This window comes from Carassius auratus, chromosome 11 (assembly GCF_003368295.1).
Source record: "Carassius auratus strain Wakin chromosome 11, ASM336829v1, whole genome shotgun sequence".
Lineage (NCBI taxonomy): Eukaryota > Metazoa > Chordata > Actinopteri > Cypriniformes > Cyprinidae > Carassius > Carassius auratus.
In genome coordinates this window covers 17,299,917-17,315,615 of record NC_039253.1, presented here as the reverse complement: position 1 = coordinate 17,315,615, position 15,699 = coordinate 17,299,917, and the positions used below count along the sequence as shown (strand labels likewise).

Genomic DNA, 15,699 nt, shown 5'->3' with positions numbered 1-15,699 from the left:
TGGTAATTGATTCCCTTCTCACAAAGCTAAAGTGGTAGAATATGACCACAATAAAGTCATTTTTTCACACCGAGAAAAACAAAAACAAAACACAACTTAAAATACTTAATAGAAAAATGATTTAGCTATTTGCCTATTTAGCCACAGGTGTGGCTCTGTGGTTGTTGTACTACTAGAACAATAACTTTTAACAGTCAACAATGTCATAGAGACAGCAGAAGTACAGCCATATGCCAGCAGGGCAACGCTTAGACACCTTTCATGTAACAAAGTCACTACTTTCATTAAGACCACATGCAAAAATACCAGGTGGCTTTTCCACTACTTACTTAAGGCTAAATAACACCATAGCAACCCTCACTTAATATAAATATTATTACAGCCACAATACAGACCTGTGAAAACTCTGCTTGGACAGGTGAATGCAACATTTGATTTGATTTGGAAAAAAAACCTTACAACTTTGATTCAGTTACAACCTAAATTTACAAAACAAAATAATTTAATTATTTATTCAATAACTGAATATCACACAAATGCTGTAATGTACAAATAGTATGTGCACATAAGCACAACGACAACAAAAACATTTATGAGGAAAAAAAAAAAAAAAAGGCCTACTTCCTTTAAATCCACATCCTTATATATCTGTTATGACTGAATGATCCACTCCTTCGATTATCTTATCTGAGATCAGCTAATAAATCTAGTAACACTATCAATCAGAGCTGAACCTTGAAGTCCATACTGTTTGTTAGCTCACAATTTGTTTATCATATCTATAAAAGCAACAAACCATGTTCATTTCAACTTCCTTCCAACATGCCAGAAAGACTGCCTTTTGCTAACCACAAATTATGAATGAGCAGAAAGTCTTTAACGGCAAATATACAGGGATTAACAAAAGAGATGGAATAAAGATTGATCTTTTCCTAAAAGCCTCTCAGCATTCAAAGAACTCAATTACAATACACAATAATTGACCCTGTTTTTTTGTTGTTGTTGTTTTTGTTGTTGATAAATGTCCAATACTTGTGGTTTGCAGATCAAATAAAGTGAAACCAATTTTAACCAGCACTCAGAGATGGTGAATCACATGACTTCCTTGTTTAAGAGTGTGTAAAGGACACTCCATCGCCTTGCATCGCAAGCTTTTTTTCCCCTCAGAGAACTGTCACTGTCTTTCTAGCATAGATTAAATATAACATTCCCCGAATCAGATTTCAGGCTGGAATACACTACATGATTTTAAAGAACTGAACAGATCTTAAAATACTGGGCATCAAAAACTGAAATGACTGAGGATGAGACACCACCAGACTTTAAAGTCATTTTGATCACAACCAACTCCCGCAGAAACATGGGCCTTGTTGGTAAGAGATTCATGACATGAAAACAATGTGTTCTCAAATCGACATGTTTGATATGCTCTGACTGAACTGAATCAAATGGAGTCTGTGACCACCATACACTAAGCAATTTCTATGAAATCGGTCAACTGAAATATGCAAACTGGCAAAAACAGGGTGCAGTGTATTCCAGCATTTAACCATGTTCTTCTGATAAAGTGTTTTAAAAGGCTTGTGTAAACAAGTTTACATGTCTCTTGACATGTACATTCCCTGTTGTGACAGGTTGATGAAAGGCAAGCTGAAGCAACCACCACTGCAGCTGAAGCTATCTAAAACTGACCTGATTGTGGTTACAGTACAGGAAACAAGTGGCAAACTAGAAATTATAAACCACTGAAAGTTCAGCATTTTAATAGTGACACTGTGGGAAATCATGAAACTGAGAAAAAAAAAAAGAAAAGAAAAAAAAAAAAAGTGAAAATTTTGCCTCATTTCAAATACTAAACGTTACACAGGGCTCGACAATAAGGACTGCCCGATGCCCGGTGGCCAGCGTGAAAGACGTTCAGGACAGTAGACGGATTTGTCACTTGTCCGATCGGGCCACTGCTGTTATTTTATGTGAGATTTTTCAATCTCTGTACCTGAACATCTACAAACATGAAAACCTAAAGCACCATTAAATTTCTATTTTTCTGCTATAGGTCTATGTTTAATTGTGCTATTACATGTAATTGGTTCAATTGTTCTTATTTACTGGCTGTCATTTGTCTTTAATAATGTTTAAGCTTTGTTTAATTGACTAGTTGATTGTTGCTTTGGCATCGAAATTGAAATAGAGAATTGTAAAATTTAATTGGTATCTTAAATATTGGTGTCACATAAGCTTATTTATTAGAATAAGATAACATAGAAAAAATCCTTAGCGCTGATCCCAGTTACATAATTGCAAGCAATGACAACTTCAAGGTCAGCAGCCTTTCTTTATAAAGATTTTAAAATAAAGAGTTCCCTCATTGATTGATTTTAGAAGTAAGATTCAGGGGGCGTTATGATACAACATAGAAGACTTTATCCTATTGCTCAGGGGGCATAGCATAAACAAAAGATAGAATCAAGCAAGGATAAACAAATGAATTGATTCATCACAAGACCATGATAGAAATAATCTTGAATCATAACAGTGGGAAGTCAAAAGCAACACAGGCCTGACATATGAAATGATACATACAGTATATAATAATAACATTTGACATTTTGCCTGTAATCTAGGCTATTCGACAGACTAGGTCTAGTTTCTAGGAACACATACAGGCCAAATCAGGCTGATTCAGGGTTACCTCATGTGAATGTTTGACATTTTCCTTTGCTCTAAAAATACAAGCAATTTGGGAGGATATAATTTTGGGCACATTGCATCTTTAGTCTTCATTGTATTAGTGTACTTTACAGCTCTCATGTACTTAAAACAAAGGATGATGTGATATTTATTAGTTTCTGTGCTTAAGAACAGCGCTGCATTACATGACACCCCTGAAATCATACCAACCTCATCAAGATCATTATCGAACTCCAATTAATAATTTGAACATTTACTACTTTAAGACTTCTATGAAAGTTACTTTCTGAGCTATCATTATGTATTAAAACAAAGCAAGTCAAAATCTTTTCTATTGTAATGCAGTGATATCAAAATCTGATATGTTGCCATAAGCGAGAGAGTTAGGTAAGGGAAACTCAGATGTACCTCAGACTATTACAGATCCCATTGACAGGAAAAATGAAAGCTATAAACAAGCATCTAAGAACAGACACCATGTGGTGTTTAATCCTAGATTTAATCAGCAAAATATATCAGAGGATGCACCGTAGGCTTATATGTCTGATATACGGATCAAAGAGGAAGTAAATATGGTATAATCACATAAAAAGGATTTAAGGTCAAATCTGCAAAACAAAGAACAATTGAGGAAAAGTACTGTCTTCTATTCTCTGAAAAAAAAAAAAAAAAAAAAAAAAACAAGATCCTGAACCTGTCAAGCAATCTTCTTAGGATATGTTGTTACTTGCACCCAAAATGTTATAGAATGGGCTACCACAAATCAATTAAAAATATATAATAATAACAATAAAAAAAGCATCTCCAGGTTTACAGGCTTGTGAGGGGATTCATTTTGTGCGTTTTAAAAAAATTTTTTTTTATTGTAGATGTGTTCCCAACCGACCTTTGATAAAGTCAGAAGGGAAGATTACTTTGATCGCAGATTTCACAGATCCTTGACAAGTTTAAATCTGCATGTTCATGAATTAAACATCACAGTCTAACAAACATCAGTCCTCGAAGCTAATTATTCCTTGGCTTGAATTTTTCTAGCTCATGCATACATTTGCAAAATGTGATGATACTGGTGGATCAAGCCAAAATTCCAGGTATATGAAATCAGGAAATGTGTTCATTTCTAGGGCTGTGAGAGTCCCCGTGACAACTGCATAATATAAATTTAATTTAGACTATAAGTCTATGGTAGCCTTATTTACAAATCATCTGAAAAGCGTTTCATTTAGATTAGCAGGTTTGAGCGCAGGAAAAATTGTTTATTCTGCATTCAGTACATTCATTTTGCATTGGGTGATGGACCTTGTTGGGAAACCAAATAGTACATCACCGATCTGGATCCATCTAAATTCACGTCAACCATCCGCATTTGTACAAGTGTCTTCAAGTTCTTGGCTGGTCAGGTTTTTGTGAGGCTTTCTCCAAACTGGCCAAATACAAACGAAACAGCAATAAATGGAAGATGTTAAAAAGAAATGTGGGAACGATGACATTTCAAAGAGAGCGTGTGCAGACTAGGGTTGGGAATCGTTAGAAATTTTCCAGTTCTGGTTCCACCTAACGTTTCCGGTTCCATTAAAATCATTTAACAACTATCAATCAGCATCTGCTTCAAAGTTGATGTATAACTTAGGGATGCACGATATTGGATTTTGGCCGATATTCGATATGCCGATATTTTCTAAATAATTTTGGCCGATGCCGATACCGATATCGATATATATAAAAATATATACTGATATATTTACAAATATATACTGATATATTTAAACTTTAATTTTACTGAAGAGAAATCCATGTATCTCTTCTGTACTGATTCTACCATAAATGTATTATTTTACAAATGTAGACAGACATTCACATCTGAAAAACAGGTCAATTATTTCACTTGGAGAATATCGGTTTGGCTCATCGGCAGAAATATTAATATCGGCCGATACCGATAATGGTCATTTTAAGCTTTTATCGGCCGATACCGATGTTGTGCCGATATTATCGTGCATCCCTAGTATAACTATAAAGATTGAACTATAAACTGTTATACTTATAACCATGTATACACACTCTCCATAAAGCCCCTATTTTACAAATACATATAATGCAGTCAGGAGATGGTGTGATGCAATGAGTGGTTTCCACATTTTAAACATTAAACATATTTTATTTTTTGTATCACTTTGTTTATCACTTCTGGTTCTCCAGTTCTGTGATTAGCAGTAAATGCCAATCACCTGCTTTCAAAAGGAGCGGCAATTAATAGACAGAGTCGTAGTTTGCTGACAAGTTATGCAATATCGCGTTTATAACCGCATGCGATTCATCTGCGAGGTATTGCGCAGCTTGTCAGCGAACTACGGCCCTGTGTAGTAAGTGCTGCTCCATTTAAAAGCAGGTGATGGATATTTAGTACTAATCAAAGAATCGGCTTTACTGAAATTGTACTTAATTTGTGTAACGGGAAACATACAAGTATCTTCTGTTGCTTACGAAGGGCAGAAATAAATGGGAAAAAATTACATTTCAACAAAATAAGACAAATTTGGCCATCTTCGCCGTGTTCAAAAGTTTTCACCCCCCAGCTCTTAATGCATCTTGTTTCCTTCTGGAGCATCAGTGAATGTTTGAATCTTTTTAAATAGTTGTGTTTGAGTCCCTCAAATGTCCTCAGTGTGATAAGATGTATCTCAAAATCATACAGTCACTGCTGGAAAGGGTTCAAATATGCAAAGATGCTGGAAAACTGAAGAATCTGCAGGAGCTTAAAGATTTTTCTGAAGAACGCTGCTCAGTTTAACTGCTCAGAACAAACAAGGGACTCATGCACAACCATCACAAAACAGAAAGACAGTCGAGGATCATCAGGTAACAGAACCCAGTATTAAGAACCAAGGGATCCCAAACTTTTGAGTGGGGTTATTTTAATAATTTCAGCATTTCTTTTTTTTGTCTGCAAAGGGTGCCCAAACTTTTGAGCCCCACTGTACATATGTTTATTACAGTGATTTTGGATTACCTCAAGTAGTGTGGTAAAGCAACAGATTAGTTTTTATATTTCTGACGCTCTGTATTGGCGCCTTTAGTATTATAATACTATTCTGTCCTATCTATGATATCTTGCTGCCTTTATTACTGTTCTATACATTTAAAATAAAAATAAAAATATTTCTATATAAATGTATATACATATTTTTACATTAATGTTTTTTACAACACAAAGAGCAATGTGTACATTTTACCAGATTTTAGATTTATTCACAATTATTTGTAAATAAAATATTTCACTAGATTTTATAAAATTGTGCACCCGGGATTTTTCTAGAATCTAGAGCATCTTTTGCTGCTGAATTATCCACGAACATAGTTTATAATAGTATTTTTTTCAGATTATGATTATATATTTTTTCATTTCTTATTTTTCATTAAAATGAAGTTGTTTATATGAAGTAGATTGTGCTTAATACAAAAAAAAATGTTTTGCAGGCTGCATGTTCATTGATGAAAGTGCAAGAATAAACGCGCATGTTTGTTAATAGATGATTGAGCTTCATTTATTATTTGTTTAAAAATTATAGGCCTCTCTCTACAGTGGGGATTGAAAGTTTGGGCACCCCTTGCAGAATCTGTGAAAATATGAGTAATTTTAAAAAAATAAGAGAGATCATACTAAATGCAGGTTACTTTTTATTTAGTACTGTCCTGAGTAAGATATTGTACATAAAATATATTAACATTTAGTCCACAAGACAAAAAAATTGCTGAAATTATTAAAATAACCCCACTCAAAAGTTTGGGAACCCTTGGTTCTTAATACCGTGTATAAAGAACCAAGGGTGAAAACTTTTGGAATTTGAAGATCAAGGTAAATTGTACTTAATTTGTGTACCGGGAAACATACAAGTATCTTCTGTTGCTTACGAAGGGCAGAAATAAATGGAAAAAAAATTATATTTCAACAAAATAAGACAAATTTGGCCATCTTCATCATGTTCAAAAGTTTTCACCCCCCAGCTCTTAATGCATCTTGTTTCCTTCTGGAGCATCAGTGAATGTTTGAATCTTTTTAAATGGTTGTGTCTGAGTCCCTCAATTGTCCTCAGTGTGATAAGATGCATCTCAAAATCATAAAGTCACTGCTGGAAAGGGTTCAAATATGCAAAGATGCTGGAAAACTGAAGAATCTGCAGGAGCTTAAAGATTTTTCTGAAGAACGCTGCTCAGTTTAACTGTTCAGAAAAAACAATGGACTCATGCACAACCATCACAAAACAGAAAGACAGCCGAGGATCATCAGGTGACCACACAGAGTATTAAGAACGAAGAGTTCCCAAACTTTTGAATGGGGTTATTTTAATAATTTCAGCATTTTTTTTGTCTTGTGGACTAAATGTTAATATCTTTTATGTACAATATCTTACTCAGGACAGTACTAAATCAAATATAACATGCATTCAGTATGATCTCTCTTATTTTTTGAAAATCACTCATATTTTCACAGATTCTGCAAAGGGTGCCCAAACTTTCGATCCCCACTATATATATATATATATAATTATATATATATATATATATATATATAATTATATATATATATATATATATATATATATATATATATATATATATATATATATATATATATATATATATATATATATATATATATATATATATATATATATATATATACACACACACACAAACATACACACACACACACACACAAACATACATACATATATATATATATAGCCTTAGAACACCGCACCACTGACGGTAGTTGGTCCATTACCACTAAAATGTGCCACCGTCACAGCCCTAGTAAGAACAAGCGAATTTTCCCAAACATGTACACAAGGCAATGCACAGTTGTTAACAAAATTGTGCTCTTTTGTGGAGTGGACAGCTCATCAGGTCTAATTAATTATACTAACAGGCAGTTCCGCTATGACTCATTTTTTCCCAATCCTACAGATTAAAGGCACCCTGATGCACTGACATTAAATCACAGTAGTGGTTGAACATCTATGTCCCTAACACAGACCATTAATGGACTCTCCAAACTACTCTGAGTCATTATTCATCTCATGCTTTATAGACCCTCTCTCTTTTCCAGCCTCCCATAAGCATCCAGTTCTCTTCTGCAGCTAAAAACAGCCCTGTCGTGTGGAAGGGATGAATGTGGGGCTGAGCCAGATCTGTCACCAGAGAGCACAGAGATCAAGCACGATGACAGAAACCCAGCCAGGGTGCTTACATCATCAGTGGCCCTGGAAGATCAACAGGGCTTTCCTTCAACAAATAATCATCCTATCCCACCAAGATGAAGCTGGATATTACAGTAGTCCCCTTTAATAAGAAGATTTGTTTCGGTCTATGTGATCACTATTTTGGGGTGGCTTCAAAATAACTTTCAACCCTAATAATGAACGTCTCTAAAAAGACCTCAACCAAACAAATGGGGAGTAAATGAACAACACTGCATTTCTACTCTGCTGCTATAGCAGCACTGACAGTGAGTGGGAAGAGGCCAACCGCAGAAGTGGATTGTTCTGACCTTTGAGAAGTCATGTTGGGGCAAACTAGAGGGTGGGTGAACTAAGTCCTAACGTATATAGTCTAAATGACACCTGATAATTTCAGGTCAATTCAGTATGTAACCAGTTTGTTAGCTACCACTAGGAGGTTATGTAAAAAGTATGTGACTTTTTTGGTGGAAACTTCCAAATTAAAAACATGTTAGTAACTGTCCAAATAACTAAATCTGGGACAACCAAATGCAGGTCAATGCTGGTGTCAACCTTCTACAAATAACCAAAAAACACGTGGCAACTTCAACACAATTGACTACCTAGTCAAGTGCCACACCCATTCCACAATCACTGGACCAAAACAAGATTCACATTCCTGTTTTGCGTAAACGAGGGAATTTACGTCAGTCTAAAGGAAGCAAACACTCCTCCTGATGGAGGTGGAATGTCTTAAGTCATTATATGCCCTCTCATCCAAGCCATGCTGCCCAACACAGTCGCTATTATCAAAGGCCAGCTGGAACAGGAACCTGCCACCTGGTTCTTAATAAAACAGATGGCTGTCCAATTTCCATTGTGCTCCTAAAATGAATGATTAACTCTCTCACAAAATCACTGTGTACCCTGGAAGAACACCTGCAGAAGGCCTACCTGCTTACTATTAAATCCCTTAAACATACTCTACTGAAGAAAACATTCCAAATGAAGAATAAAACACTGATTTAAGGGCTACATGAATATAAGAGAGTGGTAACGTTAGTCGGTCCTTTAAACAATCAGAAAACACCGCTGAGGTGTGTTATTACTATTACACAATCACAAAGAGATGTCCTTTTTTGAATCATGCTCATAATGTACAACAGTAGATTTATAAGCGTTTCAATTTTACCTTTAAAGCATACTTCTCCGAACTCCTCTTGTGAAAGATCTCCAGAACCTTGCCATTGATGCCCAGCCCTAGGACCTGACTAGTGACCTTGTAGTCGTCAGTTATGGCATTTTTCTTGATCTGAAGTGAGGTTTTTCCCATCATGAATTGGGCTGGATTCTGTTGTTGCTGCTGCTGCTGGTTTGGAAACTTCGGCGGACTGTTGGCGTTAGTCAACATCTCCCACCTCTTTTCTTCCTTAACTTCAACAACTAGCTAACTGTTACTTCTCCCGAACTTCAATCTTTCTTTGGCAACACCCAAGGCGAAGATTTGCCTCAGAGAGCTCGACTCAAGGCACATAAACTACGTTTCAAGCGATAAAACTCTGACACTGACCCTCTGATGCGCCGTTATTTCGGTTTCTTGGTTACTAACGTTAGCAAAGCTAGCTAATATCCATGTCGAGGGTCAACCCAGCAATTCAGGGCTCAGAGAGTTAAAAAGACGACTTACATAAAACCACTTCAAGGTTAAACGGCTTAGAAGTGTTTCGGGCTTTTCAAAAGCGCCGCGGAGCAAATTAAAACCACAAATATTGAATTAAAAACTCGAGAATAGTGTGTGCTCCAACCCGACTCCTCTGTGAGACGAGCACTGGCCCTTCGCGACTTTCGGTCAGCCCAGCGTCTTACTGTTCTGACGTCATAGCGGTGGAAATGAGTACTCTCTTAAAGGAGCCGTCACCTAATGAAAATTCCTCGCCAAAAGTGCAGTTCTAATAATGAAAATTTTATATAAAATTATGTATATATGCTGAACTGTTGACTTCAATTAAAAAACCTTGCTGACCAGATAAAGACTTTACTGCCTAAAGGGGAGAGTAGTTTTAACCAGCAAGGCACAACAACAACAATAACAAAAAAACAGCTTAAAGCAGGGAGAATCAACTCATTCAAACACTGTCGTCATTTTCTCTACATGGAAGCTCTGTAAAGTTTGCATTTTCTTCTTTAGTGGTTTTAATTTTAATCTTGGCAAATAACGACAGGTGTCGCTGTTGTGTAAATCTAAAGAGAAAAGTTTAATTAGAAAAATATGTATAGCCACAAGAGGGCGCAATCTGCATGCGTTAAAATATTCACACTCTTTGTGAAAATAAAATTATAATTTAAAAAATACAGTTTAATCAATTATTTAAAAGAACAACATTTAAAACACATATATAATAATAATAATAATAATAATAATAACACTCATCTTTTAAAAAGTTATAAAATTTTTCTTGGCCTCAATCATAACAAGAGGGAGCTTTAGATTAGTACACCCTTTGAAAACAACAGATTTGAGAACATACATTTCAACACTCTTGTTTTTGTATTATGAAACAGATTTATAGACTTTATAATGCAAAAAGCCCGATTCATTCACAAATAGCTTCAATAGGCAGCTGGTTCTATTGAGAAATGACCGAAAATCCTCCTTTTGTCACCTCCGGCTATGTTTTGTGTCATGCATGGGCTCATTTAGAAAACAAATGAACTCTGACATGTTGGTTATTACAAATTGTATCATTTCCTTTTTATGTGAATGATTTGGGGCATGTTTTATTAAAATGTTGCTATTTGGTAGCCTAAATAATACCTGTTGATTTGATTTTGTTACTACCATTAGCTGTCTAAAAGGTGTGTGAGTTTTACTGAATTATACGCAAAACATCGGCATGTGAACCTGCTACAAACAACCAGAATCACATGGCAACTTCTACGGACTGAATTGACATTCCCATTTGTAAAATGTTGTTAATTCACATGTCTCTATTGCCGACTTCTGAATAAACAGATCAAAAGTCAAACTGTAAAACATGCTTTCCGTTTTTGGGTGGAGATGTAGGTGTTATTTTGACAAATATTTAATCAAGATTCACATGGTTCACTAAGCATACAGCTCTCATTTTCACATACACACAGCTTTACACTTTTAAGGGGCCCTGTGGCTGTTATCAGTGTGTCAACAATATTTCACATTTTGCACAGAAAATCCCTCTGATCACAGTTGCTTTGGCTATGAGTCAGGACTAAAAAATTTTTCTTTCTTTTTTTTTTTTTAAATGTTGGATATACATTTGTATGTGTGTGTGTGTGTGTGTGTGTGTGTGTGTATATATATATATATATATATATATATTTTTTTTTATAGCTGGTGTCCAACTAAATCCACCAAAGGCCCATGTTTTATTTTTTCTCGTAGTCTTGCCTATTCCTCTCATTTCACAGCATTTTAAACTTCATACAAAAACACAGTCTATATAAGATTCATTTAGCAGATGCTTTCCTCTAAAGCAACTTACAAGGGAGTGCAACAGAAACAGATTTGTATTCTCCTGTCTGCTCCTTTCAAATGTGCAGGGAATTCTTCAGTCTAGAGCACATGAGCCAAGCCACATTTACGGAGTCTATTTACGGCAACCTGCTTTCAGTCATGCTTGCTTCCCAAAAGCTAAAAACAACAGAGCCCAGTGGAGAACTTTATATTGGGAGAAGGATTCGGTTTCACACGTAGTCTTTAGAAAACTGACTTGGCTTGGTTGTGTGGACAGATGTGTGTGTGAACCCACTGCACCTAACCAATTCAACCAGTGTTTACCATATATTAGCCACTTCCTGCTACTGGTAGTCAGCCCGATATGACTACCAAACACACACAGATAAATGCTGACATTTTTCTAGCTTTGTTTGTGCATGGAAAAATGAAATGGCCATTTAAAGTGTTATATGCTTACATAAGCTACTCCAATCGGAGCTCAGGTATAGTTAGCATGCCGTCCCCCTCCTGCCAGGCCAGAAGACAGCTCGACATGTTCCAGTTTATCAAGAGACAGTGGAATTTAGGTGCTGTAGCTTAAGAGACGGTGTTATATTAACATTAAGACCTAACATAAAAAGTAGATAGACTCAGGAACATTTGAAATGCTACTATCATAAAATTTTACACCATAAGGCTATGTAAAATGTTCATGGTGTACCATTTGATCTCTTTCTTGGTCGCTTTCCAGTCTGCGTGTAACAGTGTCCTTACTAAATTGGAATGTTTCTATGGTGATGCACCATGTCACGGAAAGTACAAGAGGGGAGTTTGCCATCATAGTTTATTCATTTTATTCATGTATTTTTCAAGCATATTTAATGTGTTTTTCAAGTTCAGAACTTTAGTAGTTATATTCTTACTTTCTTGTATATGACAAAGCAAGCCATTAAAAGTACAATGGTTAAATCAGATGAAGCTCTATGATTCTGCATTTAATATAATTAAGAGATTAAGGTGAAATCAAAGCATCAGAGTAAACTCACAAATGAGGAACTCAACTGCCAATAAAGCTGCCATTTACTGTTCTGGTAGGTCACATGATTCTGTGTGGAATTTCCCCTGTTCTGCAGAAAGCCTCATACTCTAAGGAAAATAGATTAAAAAGCATTGTCGAAAGGTAAGGACTTTCAGTCGAAGGTCGTGACGTTTGATGAGTAAGATATTATGAAGAAAGGACGTCATCTTTCCAAAATCTATATATAATATAATAATATAAATCAATATAACAATCAAGCATGCATACTGTAGTCAGTTCTGTCATTGTGCAGCTGTGTCTAAACAACTGTTTTTCTTTTTCTTTTTTTTATGTAAAAGCATTCAAAGAAATCTATATATGTATGCATTTAGCAGACGCTTTTATTCAAAGTGACTTAAAAAAGAAGAACAAAGTAATTCATCGAAAAACCAACCATCGTTGTAGTACACAATGTCAGATTTATTAGGCAACTAGATTTGGAAATCTGTAGAAGCCTATTTCTACTTCAAAATATGTTTATTTTGATCAAGTTCAAGTTAAGAAATAATGTCACATTATGAAATACATACATGCAATTATGAGAAATAAAGTTGCAATTGTAAAATATAAAGACACATTATGAGATATGAGTGGGAGTTATGGGATAAGAGCTCACTGTGAGAAATAAAGTCTATAAAAGTGTAAATATTTGAAAATATTTTTTTATTTTTCTTTATAGCAGACAACTTACAAAGGATTATTGGCATTAGTTGTTGAGTGAATGCTAAACTAATTACTAAACAATCAGATATTTTTGCTTGAGTGTTTGAAAATGTCCCCCCCAAAAAAAGTACAATGAAGGGTGCTAACAAAATGTTATGAAGTGATCTTAGGTCAGTGGGGCACCGCAGGGTCTGTGTGGATGGTCACAGTGCTTACACGTCTGCGTCACATGAAAATGCCTGTCGTCTCCGCCTTGTGTCATTTCCATAAACAACAAAGGGCCTGTTGGTGGAAATTTGTTAGCCTACTTCTTGGTGCCAGGTTCCCTTGTGTCTCACTCAGCTAGAAAAACTGTCCCACTTTACACTTCACTTCTCAGTCACAGGAGCAAACGGATGAAACGGCTAAGATGCTCTATTTGTCATGTACAACAGATTTGGAGCTGTTTTTCCTAATGGGCCTCAAGTGAACTATCTAGCAGGACTACAGCTCTCTATCTCCAGACACAGTAACCCACTACTCTAGATGGGAAACAGCCAGGTTGGCAGAAGCTTGGTTTACAAAAGAGCAACAGAATTAAACTGGTCATCTGTTAAGTGGAACAATCACCAATGACCTACATATCATCACCTCGGAATTACAAGGTGCTGACATTTTTGTCAAAATAAATTAGTAACATATTCTTATTCTGTGACAACTGATTTACAATAGGTTATTCTTATTTTTTTTTTTAAGTTACATACATTTTGGGACTTTTTATTTATAAAACAAAAAGGTTCTATCTACAAAGTATATGCAATGCAAAAAAATCTGAAGCTCAGAATGCAGATAAAACCTTATAATTCCAAGATAACGATAATGAATCATCCAATATTTTAGCAGATTTTTTTTTTCAGGTTTATTTCTATATTGTTGTTCACAGTACTGTTTCAAAGCAGCTTTATAGACATTTGCAGCTGTAAAAATATACCTATATATTACTAAAACTTTTTGCAGGTTATATAAAGCATTGACGACAAGTGACAAGTCTTCGAGAGTGATTCATTTTAATCAGTCACTCAAAAAAAAAAAAGTAAAGAATCAATTCAAAAATTCAGATAAATTCAGGAATGAAAGAATAAATGAATAATTTACTCGATTTGTTCATGCAATTCATGCATTAATAAAGCAGTGTTGCAATAGTTTTGCTGTGGCTATGTTCTCAACATTTTTTTATGGTTGGAACAAAACAGATAAAGTATCAAAGTAATATTTAAATTGCATGAATATGTATTAATATAAAATATATTTCTATGAATAATAGTTTTTATATATATAGAAAACCATCATTGTCAAATTAGACGACACATTATACATTACAATATTAGTCATGGCAGTGTTTTTTTACTGCAGTTTTTAAATACCTTGTATTTTGGCTTTCTGGTTTATTTTCAGTCTATCCAATCTACAGAATGAGGCACACGCTGACGTACAACAGATCCACACACCTGCTGTCGACTCTCTCCTCCCAAACTCAGCTGATCTCTGATCAGTTCAGACCAGCAGCAGTAAGGAAATGTGAGCCACTTGTTTCATCTTACAGATCTATCGCTTCATGCATAAGGTGCTTCTAGGCACAGATGCCAAATCCGCCTAAACCTTCTGATCCTGCATTTAGATTACAAGAGCCACTTGTGTGCAAGATTACCACCGAAACAGAAGTCACTGCTATATGCTGATTGTGGATAATCCGTGTAATTTCAGGCATGTATGAAGATCATTGTTAAGTATTTCATTCAATGCAGAGATTTTCCCATTTTCCACCTAGAGCCTTCAACTGGCCCACATCCAAAATGAGGTTTTCCTCTTCTCCAGTCTGCTTTAGTAGAGGCCTCTAAGCACTCTCTTTTTTTTATTTCTTTACATTGACCTGGCCAACATCAGTCTAGTGGCTCTCTAATCCTTGACCTGTTTTGATCCCGGTCACGTTTCAACACTTGACACTTCGGTAGGCAACAACACAACCTACTGTCCTAGATCAAATATAAGGCAGCTTTTTCCATACAACCAACTCTGCTAATTCACTTTCTTCCTTTGTATGGATCTGAGACTGATTATTCTTTTTCAGTGCAGGCATTTTGAATGCTGTTCACCTGGGCTACATTTACTAATCCTATCTGCCATGGTGTCTATCATGCCAGATAGGACATGGGATGGGCACTGCCAGAGTCTCCGCTCATGCATACCCAATGGCCATCTTGGGGTATTTGAACCAAAGGCCATCTGAGGTGTTTCCTAATCATTTTTGCATGAACGTTAACCCCTCTCTAGCTAAGCTCTCTCCACTCCATCCAGAGGAGAGAGTTATAAATAAACAGCCATGCCTCAGACATCTGCATAAGTATCACATTCTAATATTGCTGCAAATACAAGCCTCACGTTTCAGTGTAGATTTCACTGCCTAATAGGATTAACTGAATTACCCTTAGGAAGGCCTCTTGGCCAATTAGACTTCAACTCAAATAGTGCGCACAGATGTCCCATGCACATAGAGTTTTCCACAGCAGGCTGTGATGGACACAATGCCATGC

General features: G+C 35.7%; 1 protein-coding gene across 1 annotated transcript in view; it reads right to left on the bottom strand.

Annotated features, from left to right (window-relative positions):
* LOC113111235 (MAP kinase-activated protein kinase 2) overlaps positions 1-9,775 on the bottom strand; it is a 29,949-nt gene extending 20,174 nt beyond the window's left edge. Inside the window, exon 1 of the mRNA XM_026275830.1 lies at positions 9,106-9,775. Coding sequence (XP_026131615.1) covers positions 9,106-9,324 — 219 coding nt within the window. The 5' untranslated portion in view covers positions 9,325-9,775. The remainder of the gene's footprint in view (positions 1-9,105) is intronic.
* Positions 9,776-15,699: the final 5,924 nt, after the last annotated feature.